This window comes from Gallinula chloropus (assembly GCF_964237585.1).
Source record: "Gallinula chloropus genome assembly, chromosome: 2".
Taxonomy (NCBI): Eukaryota; Metazoa; Chordata; class Aves; order Gruiformes; family Rallidae; genus Gallinula; species Gallinula chloropus.
Window position 1 is genome coordinate 115,548,193 of NC_140086.1, and position 13,697 is coordinate 115,561,889.

General features: G+C 43.9%; 1 protein-coding gene across 1 annotated transcript in view; it reads left to right on the forward strand.

Moving 5' to 3' along the window:
- The window catches only part of MYRIP (myosin VIIA and Rab interacting protein), a gene marked incomplete at both ends in the record, with an annotated part of 220,500 nt that extends 207,280 nt beyond the window's left edge, over window positions 1-13,220 (forward strand). Inside the window, 6 exons of the mRNA XM_084280293.1 lie at window positions 5,618-5,812; window positions 9,474-9,635; window positions 11,355-11,459; window positions 11,559-11,619; window positions 12,411-12,529; window positions 13,188-13,220. Of these exons, the coding sequence (XP_084136419.1) occupies window positions 5,618-5,812; window positions 9,474-9,635; window positions 11,355-11,459; window positions 11,559-11,619; window positions 12,411-12,529; window positions 13,188-13,220 (675 nt within the window). The remainder of the gene's footprint in view (window positions 1-5,617; window positions 5,813-9,473; window positions 9,636-11,354; window positions 11,460-11,558; window positions 11,620-12,410; window positions 12,530-13,187) is intronic.
- Window positions 13,221-13,697: the final 477 nt, after the last annotated feature.

Here is a 13,697-nt window from a genome sequence, read left to right on the forward strand (position 1 = left end):
TCTGGGCTAGAAGTTCTTTTGAAGGTCAGGGGTGATGACTGCCATTTGTGGTTGATGGCTCATGACTCCCTCTCTGTGACTTGGCCTGTGTCTCAGATCTTGCATGCCTCTGAAGGAGATGGACTTTTGGTGGGCTTTTCAGGGCCTTCCCAAAGCTGCACAATGATATTCTACAGGGCAGGGAGATGAGGAGGCAGGTTTGGGGTTTGTTTTTTGGTTTTGTCAAGTTTGGACTCAATCAGGATACTCTGAAAAGATGCATCAACCAGTGGCAAAGAAATCTTCTCTTCTCCCCAGCCTCCTTCGACATCCTATGAAAAAAGGAGGATAGTGGCTGAGAAACAGGCATGTGACTGGGAATGTGATAGAATGGCTTGAGACCAGAGCTAAAAATGATTGCCCTACAAGTCATCACAGATGAGGACAACATTGCCAGGGCTGGAAGTTTCTCTTGCTGTATTTCTTGATCTAGTTGATGTCAACAGTTGATGTCAACTGTTCTCTATTGAAGTGCAAGTCACTGCCTCCCATGTCAGTTTAGTAAAGCCTAGTGATGCCATAACATTGTAGTAGCAAAAAAAGGAAAAAATGCTAATAATGGCTGAGTGGAGAAAAAATTAGTTCACATTCAAGTGATGGAGAACTGAACTACTTTAGGAGCATTAAAATTAAAAGTGATAGTGTACATGCAAAGGAAAACATGTAGAGATGTCATAGGCTGTTGAGGTGCATCCGAGGCCAGGCTGGATGGGGCTTTGGGCAACCTGGTCTAGTGGAGGGTGTCCCTGCCCATGGCAGGGGGTTGGGACTAGATGGACCTGGACAAGGGGCAGGGTGGCTGGAAAGCTGCACAGAGGAAGAGGATCTGGGGGGTGTTGGTTGACATTCTTCTGAACATAAACCAGCAGTGTGCCCATTTGGCCAAGAAGGCCAATGGCTTCCTGGCTTTTATCTGGAATGGCATAGCCAGCAGGACCAGGGAGGTGATCATCCCCCTGTACTCAGCTGGGATGAGGCCACACCTCAAATACTGTGTTCAGTTTTGGGCCCTGACTACAAGAAAGTCATCGAGGTCCTGGAGCGTGTCCAGAGAAGGGCAACCAGGATGGTGAAGGGTCTGGAACACAAGTCTTATGAGAAGCAGCTGAGAGAACTGGGACTGTTTAGTCTAGGGAGGAGGAGGCTCAGGGGAGACCTTACTGCTCTCTACAACTACCTGAGCTGGGGGTCAGCCTCTTCGCACAGATAACTAGCAATAGGACAGGAGGGAATGGCTGCAAGTTGTGCCAGGGAGGTTCAGGTTAGAAATTAGGAGAAATTTCTTCTCAGAAGGACTGGTTAGGCATTGGAACAGGTTGCCCAGAGAGGTGGTAGAGTCACTGTCCCTCAGGGTGTTCAAGGAAAGGTTGGATTGAGGTACTTAGGGACATGGTTTAGTTAGTAACATAGGTGGTAGGGGGACAGTTGGACTAGATTATCTTGGACATCTTTTCCAACCTTAAAGATCCTATGGTTCTGTGATCCTTAAGGTCCCTTCCAACCCAAACCATTCTGTGATTCTAAGGACTTGATGCTTACCTGCACTCTGCAGTACATTGGTTCAGTTTTATCTACCTGCTTTTCTTCCATCACTTTATGAAAGGACACAAATACCACTCTGTAATGCACCTTCCAGTGTAACATCTCTAAGTAAAACAAAAAAAAGGAAGTATCTGCAGCTTAAAGAGAAAAAGAGAGAGACAGCAGAAGTGAGGGAAATGATGAGGGAAAAGCCAGCAAGAGCTAGCTTAGACCACTGAAATGTTATCTTCAGCAAACCAGGAATCCATCTGTCAAACCACATGTATAAGTGACATTAAAGAAGTTTTACAAGATGCTTCTGGTTATATTCAATACACGCAGGTACACATACATATGTACAGAAGATAGAACAAGGGGAAATGGCACGAAGCTGTGCCAGGGCAGGTTTAGACTGGATATTAGAAAAACATTTTTTACTGAAAGAGTTGTCAGGGCCTGGAACAGGCTGCCCAGGGAGGTGGTTGAGTCACCTTCCCTGGATGTGTTCAAAAAAAGGGTTGATGAGGTACTTAGGGATATGGTTTAGCATAGGATGGGAATGGTTGGACTCGATGATCTTCAAAGGTCTCTTCCAACCTTGTTATTCTGTATGTGCCCCCAAACACATTTGATTACTATTTTGTTGGTTTGAAAACCCTTCCACAAAGGATGCTGGAAATTGAGCATATTGTTCTGACTGTGTCTGTAGCGTATTTGTGAGTGTAGACATTAATTATTATATAATTATCACATAAAAGGATAAATGTGTGGGTTTTTTTCGTTCCTTTTCCCACTTAATCTGAAATTTGGTAAAAGATGAGATTCTCATAACTAGTACAGAAACTCAGATTTGGATCAGCTGCATCGATTTCATTTGGGAGGGGTGGTGGTAATCTCTCTGTAGAGGAAGTGCAGTTGAAATCAGAATACACCCCAGTGTTCCCAGAAGAACGGTCGCGCTTCGCTTTTCTGTGCCAGGTGTTTGTAACAGAGATCGCTTCCTACGTCTGCCACATCCATATTAGTTCTTTGACTTGTGTGACAAGACAGATGGGAGAGACTTCATCATGGCATGATAGCTGTCTCCTTAAATCCCTTACAGGTGTTAACAATGACCTTTCCTGCACAGGCAAGATAAATTAGACAGCTGAGAGGTCTTTATAGCAATTTGAAATGTCTGCCGACCAGCCTGGTCTTGGTGTGCGTGTGTCTGTGAATTTTAGGGGATTTTTATAGAACCTCATAAGTCCTGAGTTTGATGTGGGTGATTGGGGAGGGGACAGGATTGTGAAGCACTAAAGCTCCAGGAACCTTTTCCTTCTTTTGCTACTTTTTTTTTTTTCTTTCTTTTTTTTTGGTCTTACATGCTTTAAATAATTATATCTGGAGTAACCCACTAGGTTTGCAGATTGGCCAAGCTATTTTAACAGCTTTTGACAGCTACTCAAAAAAGAGGCAATAGCATATGCAAAATCATTAGTTGAGTATCCATTTTTTCCAATTTGAGAAACCTTAGCTCCCCGTGTGTTGATTTTGTGTCTCACTTGGGCAGACATTAATCCCTTCTTATTTCTCTGTAAAAATTCAGCCCAGGGCAAAGCTGAATTCTAAATACCGGCTAACAGAAAACTTTTTAAGTTTAGATTTAAATACGTTGAATCATTGTTTGTGCTCTGAAGTTTTGAGAGATCTACTCTTCAGATACACTCTCAAGAAAATTACATTTGCTTGCCACACATATATTTCTTTATGCTGTTTAAACTCTAGTGCTGTATCCTTGTTATACTAAGAAAGCAGATGTTTTGCAAGCTCAAAGGAAGGCTTTAACATTGTGACTCCTGTGTTCAGGTACCCGAGGCTAGGATTGAGGTGTGTTCATTGGTACAAATGTTTTTATGAACGTTCGTCCAGCTGCCTTGCGCAGCGTTTCATGCAAAGCACATCTTTGGTTTTAAAAGTCAAACAGGATCTGGCACTAAGAACTTACCTCAAAATTCTAGAAAAGCTAAAAATGACATTTCTTTCTCGTTGAACTTTCCTTCCCCTATCAATTACCTGTTGAGAAGGTAGGGTATTTTAGTCAGAATTTTGATTTCATAAAAGCTTCCTATCACAGAACACTTCACCAGGGAAACAAAGAACAGAGGACCTGTTTTGCAGTAATTGGCCTGTAATAAATGTCACTATGGATTCTCATATTCTGGTACAAGAACACTGTTTTCTAATTTAATTTAATCTTTTTTGGAAATTCATCATTAGCTACAAGGGATAATCAAAAGTTTAAGAAATAATGGACGCTGAAGTGAGGCTACAGTTCTTGAAATGGAAAACATGCATCAGTGAAGATGATGGAGGAAATACAGTGTCTGGCCTTTATCCTTTTTTGTCTACTACTCACAGAATGGGATAAGAATTTAGGTGCTTGTAAAAGCAAATAATAAAACAAAGTAACATCGATTTCCTCTTCTACCTTATAAAATTATTGATCTGTTTCTAACCTAATTGGCACTTGTGAAAATAAATGGAAAAAACAGTAGGCTGTTTATGGGGTTCAAGTATTTTTTCTCAGTAAGAGAGTCCTAGGCCTGCTTGTTCGGGGCTGTGTTGGCCGTCCTAACAAGCTAAAGATCTGTGTGCTGTGGCATAATGTATTTGCTTTGTTCTCCTTCTCTTTAATCTCATCTACCTAATTATTTCTTGTAATTCAGAGAAGTAACAGTGCTAAAGATACCTTAATGTATTGACACACAACAATTGACCACACACACTCAGGGCTGAAAAAGTAGTTTTTCAGAAGTCCTATCGAACATAAAAATGAACAGCTAATTACAGGAAAGAGATAATGAAAGAGGCTTTGCAGTTAAACCCACCAGAGTTTGTGTGAAGCAAAGGAACGTTGCTTCTCCTATCCTGCCTAGGAGGCTAGCTGACACTGTTTAATACAGGGTTTACTTAACATGCAGGCATTTTTAATTGGTTATACTTTTCTGTACTATAATATTTACTCTATAGAATCCCAAAACAGTCTTTTTTTTCTCAGGTTTGATCCTTGGCTACTTTGTTTGTGGAAAATCGGGTGGATCCCGCATTCACATGCATAAGTATTTGCGGGTTTGAGGAATGAATTAAATGCAGGTTTAAACTTCCCACAGTTTCTTTCAGGCAAAGCAAGTCCAAAGGTATTGCACGTCAATTCAGTGCCGGCATCTGTATTGGCTCTAACAAGCGCTGGCTCAGTCTCCAAGCTGCGTAGTTTGGATGTTGAGCTTGATACTTGAAGGCATGTGAGGTGAAATTTTATTGCCATCAGAGGAGTCATCCTGAATCCTAAAGCTCTGGGAGAATCATCAGAATCGGGATAGTTAATTACAAATTACAGAGCAGGAACATCGACAAAAAGGCTTACGGTTGTTTAAAACAATATGGATAAAACTGCATGCTTTTTCTTGGTATTTGATGTACTTCATTTCATAAATATTTTTTTTAAATGTTAATTGAAATTGAAAAAAATCAGGATACAAGTGTTTACATGCTTTGGGGTTTTGGGCTATCAGATAAATCATAGGAAACATCTTTGTAAACTGTCATCCTGATGGGGCTGCTCAAGGTTGCTGTCCCTGGTTTGCAGCCGCACTGCGATAGCTTCTGTGGACATAGAGACAGACCTGTTTGCCCATACCCAGACAGGAAGTTTATGGTACAGGTTTTAAAACACTATTGCAAAAATAGCCTTATCTAGCTCACTTGGGATTTTAAAGCTGGATATTTGCCTGCTCCTTAGAGGTAAGGTTTGGACCATCCCTTCAGTAGAAATCACGTTGTGGAAGAATTACATGTGTACAATATTTTGGGTGCTCCTGTGTGAAAAGGGGAGTGGGGGAAAGGGCAGTAGATTCCCGTTTCGTCACACAGTCGTTATGCTCATTCACAGCAGTTAGCCAGGTGTTTTGTTGTGGTATGGCTACAGCTGCAGCTGTTAGCAAGGTGGTTTTACATGTTACCCCTCTGTGCTAATTTAATGCTGTTGTTTTCTCTGTCTACTCTTGTAACAAAACAGAAGTACTCTGCTGTCTCTCTCTGCAACATATCTACAGAGGTCCTGAAAGTCATCAATGCCACTGAAGAGCTGATAGCAGAATCCACTGATCCCTGTGATTTCCCAGTTGACGTTCAGGACAGAGGAAGAGGGACATTCCCACTGGGGACAGACCCTGTCAGGCTCGATGAGCAACTCACCACCCTGGAAGAAAACGTAAGAAGAAGAACCAGTATTTGAAAGTGTCATGTGCATGAGTAAATCTACCTGCCTGTGTGATAACTGGAAAGGGAGGGTGCTTAGGCAGCATCTGAGAATGTCTGGAATTAATTTAGGGTTATTAAATATACAAACAGGGACAAAAATCCCTATTTCAGGTAGGGTAGGGAAAGCACATCCCCCATCCCACAGAGAAGCGGAGGAGCTCTTCCTCCACCCGCATTTTCCTCCCTCTCACTTCCCAGAGCACCCAGGGAGCTGGAGCTGCCTGCGGCACTGGTAAAAAGAGCAGGCTGGAGGAGCCACCTTTAAACATTTCTGGCCACGTCCAAATCACTTGTCCTTTTTCGTGAGTACTTGTCATCTGTGAGGAAGAGCGTAATGCTGAATCACAGAGGGAAGTCACTGCTCCTTGGAAATTTTTGTGCATCCACTTAATGGAGTTGGTACACTTGTAACTTTCGATTTTCTCTTCATCCTACATTTAACTGATTACCTTTCGGTGATTTTCCCCTTCATTAGGAGCTTTTAAAGATCTCATTGGAATCTGGGCTGTCCCATTGTAACATCCTGATCAATTCGAGAAAGTAGATAGATAGATTGATCCTGGTTTTCTTTACCCGTGGAAAACTTTCCAAGACAGAATTTCTTCTTGGGGGATAAAATCCATTTCCTTCTGAGAAACACACTTCCACAACAGCCCCAGGCTGGGGGCTGAGGGAGATGATTCATAGCAATGCCAGTGGGGCTGTCTACTCCAGGGCCCTCCCAGAGAAGGGTATACCATGACCTTGTGGCAAGCAAAGCGCCTTCATCATGCCCCTCACAGTGATATCCATTTTATTCTTACACAGCAGACGTACCCCCACAACTTGTAGTTGAGGGGTTTTTTTTTTGTTTTTTTCTAAAATAATAGAAGTAGGTAGATGGTGATTTTCTCTCCCTTGAAATACTGAAGCATCCTAGCTCCACACACCATGCAACACCTCTGTCAGGAGAGTGAATGCAGAAGGAAAATCCAAGTCCAGGCTGGACCATGTCTTTAGAAAATACCAAGAAGTTCCTTAGGAGGAGAGAGAGCAATTTGAGGAGAGTTCCTCCCCATTTTTTCCTGTGTCGAATTGTGTTGTAAGCTTCCTGAGATGCATTTTCTTTCCTCAGTTACACTCTGACAGTCTCTCATGTCCTCTGGTGTCTGAGGTGCCGTGGCCGCCCGTCGTTCCTTCGTTCAGGCTGAGCATTTCTCACAGGGCAGCGGCTGGGCACTGAGGCAGAGCCTTTCCTGCCGTGGCGTTGCCCTCTTTGCAGCATATCCCGGGTTTAGCTTCTCTCAGTTCCTTCCCTAATTTATAACATATCCAGCCCAGCCTTGCTGTCTCCCCACGCTGGATCTTTCTCTGCCCCGCCCCAGGATTTGGAGTAGATGGCAAAATTCACGGTTTCAGGATTTCGCCGTATTCCATAGCAGAGTTAAAAGAGCCTTTAGAAATCCAGAAATCCGTAACTCTTCCCAGTGTGGCTGGGGGCACATCTGCATGCAGCGTATCCTCTCTGCAGCAAACTTTGGAAGAGGGTCTGGGGGTGTGTACAGACAGACACCTTACTCGTTTTTGCTCTCCTGTAGCAATCTGAATGTTTGCAGAAGGGCATCATTTAGCAGAGACCTGCAAATATCCCATTGCTGTTTGGAAACACAACAGATGTTCCCAGGGAAAGAGAACATCCTTTAGAAAAATCTTTTACTTATATCTAGGTGGAAAATGGTCAATAAAACTAAAATCTAACAATGTAGTTGGAGTTACAAAAACATTGATGACCTACCCTTCCCACAGTTTTCTCAGCCCTATTTTCTTTAGATTATTTTTTCCCCTCTTGAAAAGTACAATTTATAGTGCAGAGAATTTTGGCACAGAAATGAAATGCATCTTTTCTTTAACCTTATAAAGATGTTTCTGTTCATAATGGTCCTTTTTCTTCTTTCTCTGAGCTTTTAGACTGAGGGAAATTTAAAAAAAATCACCTTTTACTCTGAAGCAGCTGTGGTATGTCACACCACAAAGATGTATCTTTTAAATGAATGGAAAAAAATAATTATAACCCACAAAAGCAGGACCATCTGTAGTTAAATAAGCATGTTAACTTTATGGTCCCCCTTCAGTACTTCAGCAAAGATGTTAAATCAGGTCACTTATTTGTTCTAGGTACAGTTTCCAAAGATTTCATGCAGTTAGACCATGGTCTTAAAATAAGCAGTTCATACAAGATGTAGTGAGTTTGTTTCTTAGCAAAGTCATATGCTTGAAAAAATGTATATACATTTATGCTTTGAAACAAGTGATACAAAGGGGGGAAAAGTCATTTGCAAGCAATTAAGAAACAGAAATAAAAATTAATGAAAAGTAAAGACTTAAATCTTAATCTAGGCATTCACCACTACTATTGATCCATGAAGTCACACCGTGGCCAGAAATTATTTGAATACCTGTTCTGTCAAAGGACTGCATGATCTAGGAATTGTGGGCAGATAAAATTGACTTGAGTGGGAAACGGATATGAAGTGAAGGTATCTGCTCAAGGATCTGGTTCAGATCCTGTTTTCTTGCCCCTTTTGACCCATGAAGTCAGCAACAGAACATGTTTAATTCATGGGAGTCTTGTAGCACGGCAGTCTTTGCTGCTGTTAGCATGAGTGAGGCTGCCAGTGCAGGAAATCAGAATATATACTACATTTCTGCTGTGCTGTTACCAGCCTCGTGGAAATGGTGTCTTGGCTGTCTAGTAAATAAGCAGAAGGTGCAGTATTTTCACATGGGTCTGCACAGTTTTAAGAACAGATGTCAAAAGCTAATGCTTGAAAAGTACCCTTTTCTGTAAACCTGAGACCTCCCTCCAGCTGTGTGCCTTAGATTTCTGTGTGAAATGAAAGAAACACATAAAACGGGGTCATGAATTACTCCTCCCAGGAGCTGAATGGGAAATGCAACCTTTATCTGAAGTAGGTGGGTCAAAATATTAAAAGTTGTTTGTTTTTAGGGAAAATCTCTAAATTATAAACTCCGTTATTCTCTTTCCTGTGGCCCACATAAGTCTATTGACCCTCTGAAGATTCACTCCAAAGGACCAGGAGGAGGGAGGGGTTTGGTGAGAGCAGGATGGGATGGATAACTCTGTTGTATGTGTAAGCACAGTTACTCTGTAAGTTAATGACCATATGCTCCTGAACAGTTACTCTGACAGAGTTTTGGTTGCCAGAAAGCATCAAGCAAGTTTCAATCAACACAGCTTTACATGAGGTGTGATCTGTTGACTTCCCCTTGTAGACTTGAGGAGATTTGTTATGCAAATGCATATCAAAAACAGCCAAAGCAAACTTTCCAGCTTGCTTGGGTTTTGCTGGTGACCTTGTAATAAACCCGTTACGGTTTACTACTCTAGCACCTACAACATTTGGAGTTCAACCTCCTCCCTCCTCTTTGTGGATGTGTGTTTTCAGGTTATTCCCCCCCGCCCCCCGTGACTTTCCTCTCCCAGGTAAGGCTCCCAGTAGTAGTTTAGCAAGGAGGGGAGCTGAAAGGCACCATGGGCAATGCAGTGTGCTCAAACCTCCATGCCTGCAAACCAGAACTCAGTGCCACCCCTGCCTGCCTTGGCCCTGCAGGTGTACCTGACAGCTGGCACGGTGTACGGGCTGGAGGGACAGCTGACCAACCTGGAGGACGCCGCGCGCAAGATCAGCAGTGTGACGGGGGAATCTGAGCTGGCCGACCTGGAGGACCAGGTGGCCACAGCAGCCGCCCAGGTTCATCACGCGGAGCTTCAGGTGAGGACAGCAGCTCCTCCCTGCCTGCAAGTCTCACGCTGCCTTGCCCAGCGCTTGTCTTTTGTCCCTGCACGGTTACTTTCAATATTCCTTGGTACCGCCGTGAGCTCATGATCCGGGGGTGCTGGCTGCAGCACAGGAGCTGAGCAAAGCCAAGATGCACAACTCAGCCCAGCCAGATGTGCTGTGTTTCCTTGTTTCTTCCCCCAGCTTCTTTTCTGACATAGTGCAGCGGCCTGTCACTGCAGTACCAAAACTGAACCTGCCCCTTGCTCTCCGGCAGCTCACGTGGTGCTCTCTGTCACACACATGGCTGCTGTCAGACTGCAAACGCAGTTCTGGGCAGTTGATCTCATCAGCAGGTTGTAAAGGACTTTATAAAAGAGGCTGCTGTAGGTACCACTCTACCCAAAAAGGCCAAAGGCAGCCAGCTGCTGAGCCAGACACAGAGCCTAGTCCTTGCAAGCCTGGCGTGGGATTTAGCCGCTAAGCAGCACACGTCCCCAGCCAAAAGGTGATTGCTCCTGTGGGCTGTGATCTAGTGTGTCTCTAGTAGGCTTCAGGAAGTCTGGGGCTCAGAAGAGAACATCGTGCTAAGAGCTGAATGAGGTAACGCTGCCAGTCCTGGAGGTGACACCACCGCCAGCAAGTCCCTGCTGGTGGTTTCACTGGCCTGTGTCTGACACAGCACTCTGACCTGCTTGTGCTGGCCTCTGATGGGGAGTGTCCAGTGGTTTTACTCAGTGGCAGTGTGCCCCATTTAGGACTGAGTAAATTTCTGAGAGTCTGACTTCTCTCTGATGTCAGAGGTGTGTTGCTGCGCTAGATGGCAAGCTGATGGTGATGCTTTGCTGGATTCATTCATTATTTCATGGTAAATATGTGTTTAATGAGGGTGAGACGTGAGGAGGAGACAGGCCTAAGCCATGCAAGGAGGATGACCAAGAGGCCAGCTGAAGGTCTTTTGGAGAATTAACAGCTTCAGGTGTCATCGAGAATCAGGAGTCGGGTTATACATCTGACTTCTCTGCCACTTCTCTCCTTTTTGGCAACATTTGTTTCTGCTACTCTCAGCATCAGCCTGCTTCCCCCGCCCCCTCCCCAATTTCTGCTTCCCTGGACTTTCATTTTTCCTCGCAATTCCTTTTCCACTGAGTGTTTTCACATCGTGTGTACCCACATTCGTGCATGTTTGTGTCTGACATACGTGTGAGTTCTAAGTGTGTGAGATCCAACATTTAGGTTTTGTGACAGAGGATGTACTTTGCGTGTACGTGAAGTTTATTTTGACTTTGGGAAGGTGCCCCACAGAGTCGTTCTTTGAATGTAGCTTTTGCAATCACAGCTTGAATGAACTGGGGATTGTGCAGCTGAAGGTAACTGGGAGATGGCAGAATGGGGTTTTCTCTCCTCCTTTGTTGTTTTTGGGGTTTTTTTCCTCAAAAGGAATAAAATGCCTCTTCCTTGGAGTCACACGGTAGGTTGGATTGTTCTTTTACTCCACTTTTACTAACAAATGAAGCTCCTTTTAACATCAGGACTAAAGAATACAGGAAAGTGTCAGAATTTCTGAAGAAGTTAGCCATCTGTAAATATTTTCTGATTAAAGAGAATCTGACTGGGGGAGGGATATATTTTAGTAGTGGCATCCACAGTAATTTTAAAACTTCTTTTTCCCCCTCCCCATCTGTCTGTCTCTCTCTTTTATTTTCTTTGAAGATTTCAGATATTGAGAGCAGAATATCAGCTCTCACTGTTGCAGGCTTGAACGTGGCTCCATGTGTTCGCCTGACAAGGAAACGGGATCAAAAGCAAACAAACCAGGTGCCAGAACATTCTGTAGTATTCAAAAAAAAATACATTGGGGAAGCCTTACCTCTCTTTCTGTAATGGACCTGAGTAACACCTGTGTGTTGTTTGCAGATGCACACAATAGACTCATCGAGACAGCAGAGGAGGAAGCTCCCAGCGCCGCCAGTAAAAGGTGAACTTAAGTTGTAACGCACACTGTATAGAGGGCCTGTCTTTGTAAGGTTTGGTGTTAATGTAGAGTTCAGCAAGACTGAGGGGGGAGGCAGGAGTTGTAAAAACAAACAGAGAAAGTCTTAGTATGTCCACCCTCCCTCTTTCCCCTTGTGCTTGCATGAGATACCCGTTTGTCACATGAAAAAGCGTCACCGCTTTCTCTTTCCATGGAAGTTGCAACAGTGGGAGATTAATAGGAGCCAGGAGCAGAAAGCTGGGAAAAGGAAATGAGAAATGCTGAATATTTATCCTGCAGCAGGGACGCTGCTGTGCTGGCGTGCCTGGGGTTGGGCTGTGACGCTCGGGCAGCCGCAGAGTTTAGTTACCAAAAACTGGTTGCCACAACCCACCGTTGCCTTCTCAAAGCCTTTGTCTGCTGATTTCAGACCATGTGATGAAGCTCAGTGATGTTCCTGGTATGTCAGGGTACGGCTCTGAACTGGCTGTATAAACAGAGGGCTTTTTTCCTTCATGTTTTCTTTTTTAACCATACACAGTGGTTAATCTCTGACAATTCTTGGGCCGCCTTCACCTTGTATTACTCTTGGTTTACTCTTCTGTAGTTCCACGGCCTCAAACAAATAAATTTGGAGTATTGCAGCCTGCTGTTTCTCATGTAAATCAAATCTAGCTTCCCTCATAGGTCTTCGGGGAAGTTTTATCTCTCTGGATGCTGTGACTCTTCAGAAGTACTGTTACATCTGCTTCAATATGTTAGGTGAAACACATCCCTCTTTGCATTTTTCCCAGGTGAAAAAATAGATGGTTCTCCAGTTACCACTGTCAGAACGTTTAACAGAAACTTCATGCTCCAAGGATCTCTAACGCAAAGAACTAAAGAGAGGAAAAGCACTGCCAAGGACTTGATGGTAAACTCGTAACAAGTGTTTTTAAACCTGCCCTTGAAAGCAGTAAAAAGAGAGATAGTGTTATCTGTGTTAGCAGCTGCATTTCAGCATCTTCACAAAACTTCTCACCGTAGCTTGAGGAAAAAGAATTGAGGGCGCCGAGGCAGCTCCTGGGAAGCTGTCTGACTGCACGCCGTAGTCCAGCAGCTGTGCAGTCCTGAGTGCCAGCCTGTGTGAATGCATCTGGCTGCACCCTGGTCTCCAGGAATGTGCTACCCTTATTTTAAAATTAAATAAACCCAATTAGTGGTCTCTTGCAATTCGGGCTTCTGAGCCAGACCCTTCCAAAGCCAACCACACAAGGGGAACTTGGCGTGTGAAGGGTCTACCTTGAATCTCACTAATTTTTGAGAATATTTTTTACCTAAGTGGGATTTAAGGGCCATGCAGGGTTTGAGCAAGTAGGCGTCACCATGCAGCTGTCAGTCATTTCTTGTAGAGCAGCTGTAGAGGGCTAAGAAAAAAACCTGACTCACCTGAAGCTGGCTGCCACTAGGTACATGGGAAACAGGCCAGGAGGTGAGAGGGGAAAGGACCTGGCTCCCTTGAAGCTTCAGCAAGCTTGCTTTGTGTTTTGCTCATGTGTTGTTTTTTTCTTTCCTGTCCCTCTCTGTTCTAGGAACCTGCTCTAGGATCTGCTGTGATGTACTAAATTTACACTTCCCTACTGCCAATAACACACTGCCTAAGGCTGTACACTAGAGTGCCTTTACTTAACAGCCATTGTGTATGTCCAGCTGAAAATGGACCCTCAAGAACCCACAATGCCTCAGTTATAGGGCTTCGTTTGGATACCTCACTGAGAAAGCTGTCCAAGTCTTCAGCATTGTGGTCTGCTAAAGGAAACTCTGCCTTAAAGTTCTCACAAGACTCTAGAAAAGATGCTGAGTTTCAAAAGCAAGGCTCCACATTTTAAGATGCACTTTTTCTCCCCATTGATTGTACTGAAGTATGTTGTCTTTAAACTGCAGTATGTTTTTGTAGACTCGGTCCATCATAACTACAGGCCAATAGTTCGTGCAAAAAGGAGGAACAAAGCAGACCTGTGATCCATATCTGCTGGCCTCTTCACCATTCACGCAGGCATCCGCCTTGCCGAGCAATAAGAACAACTCTGTGCAGCCTGAGC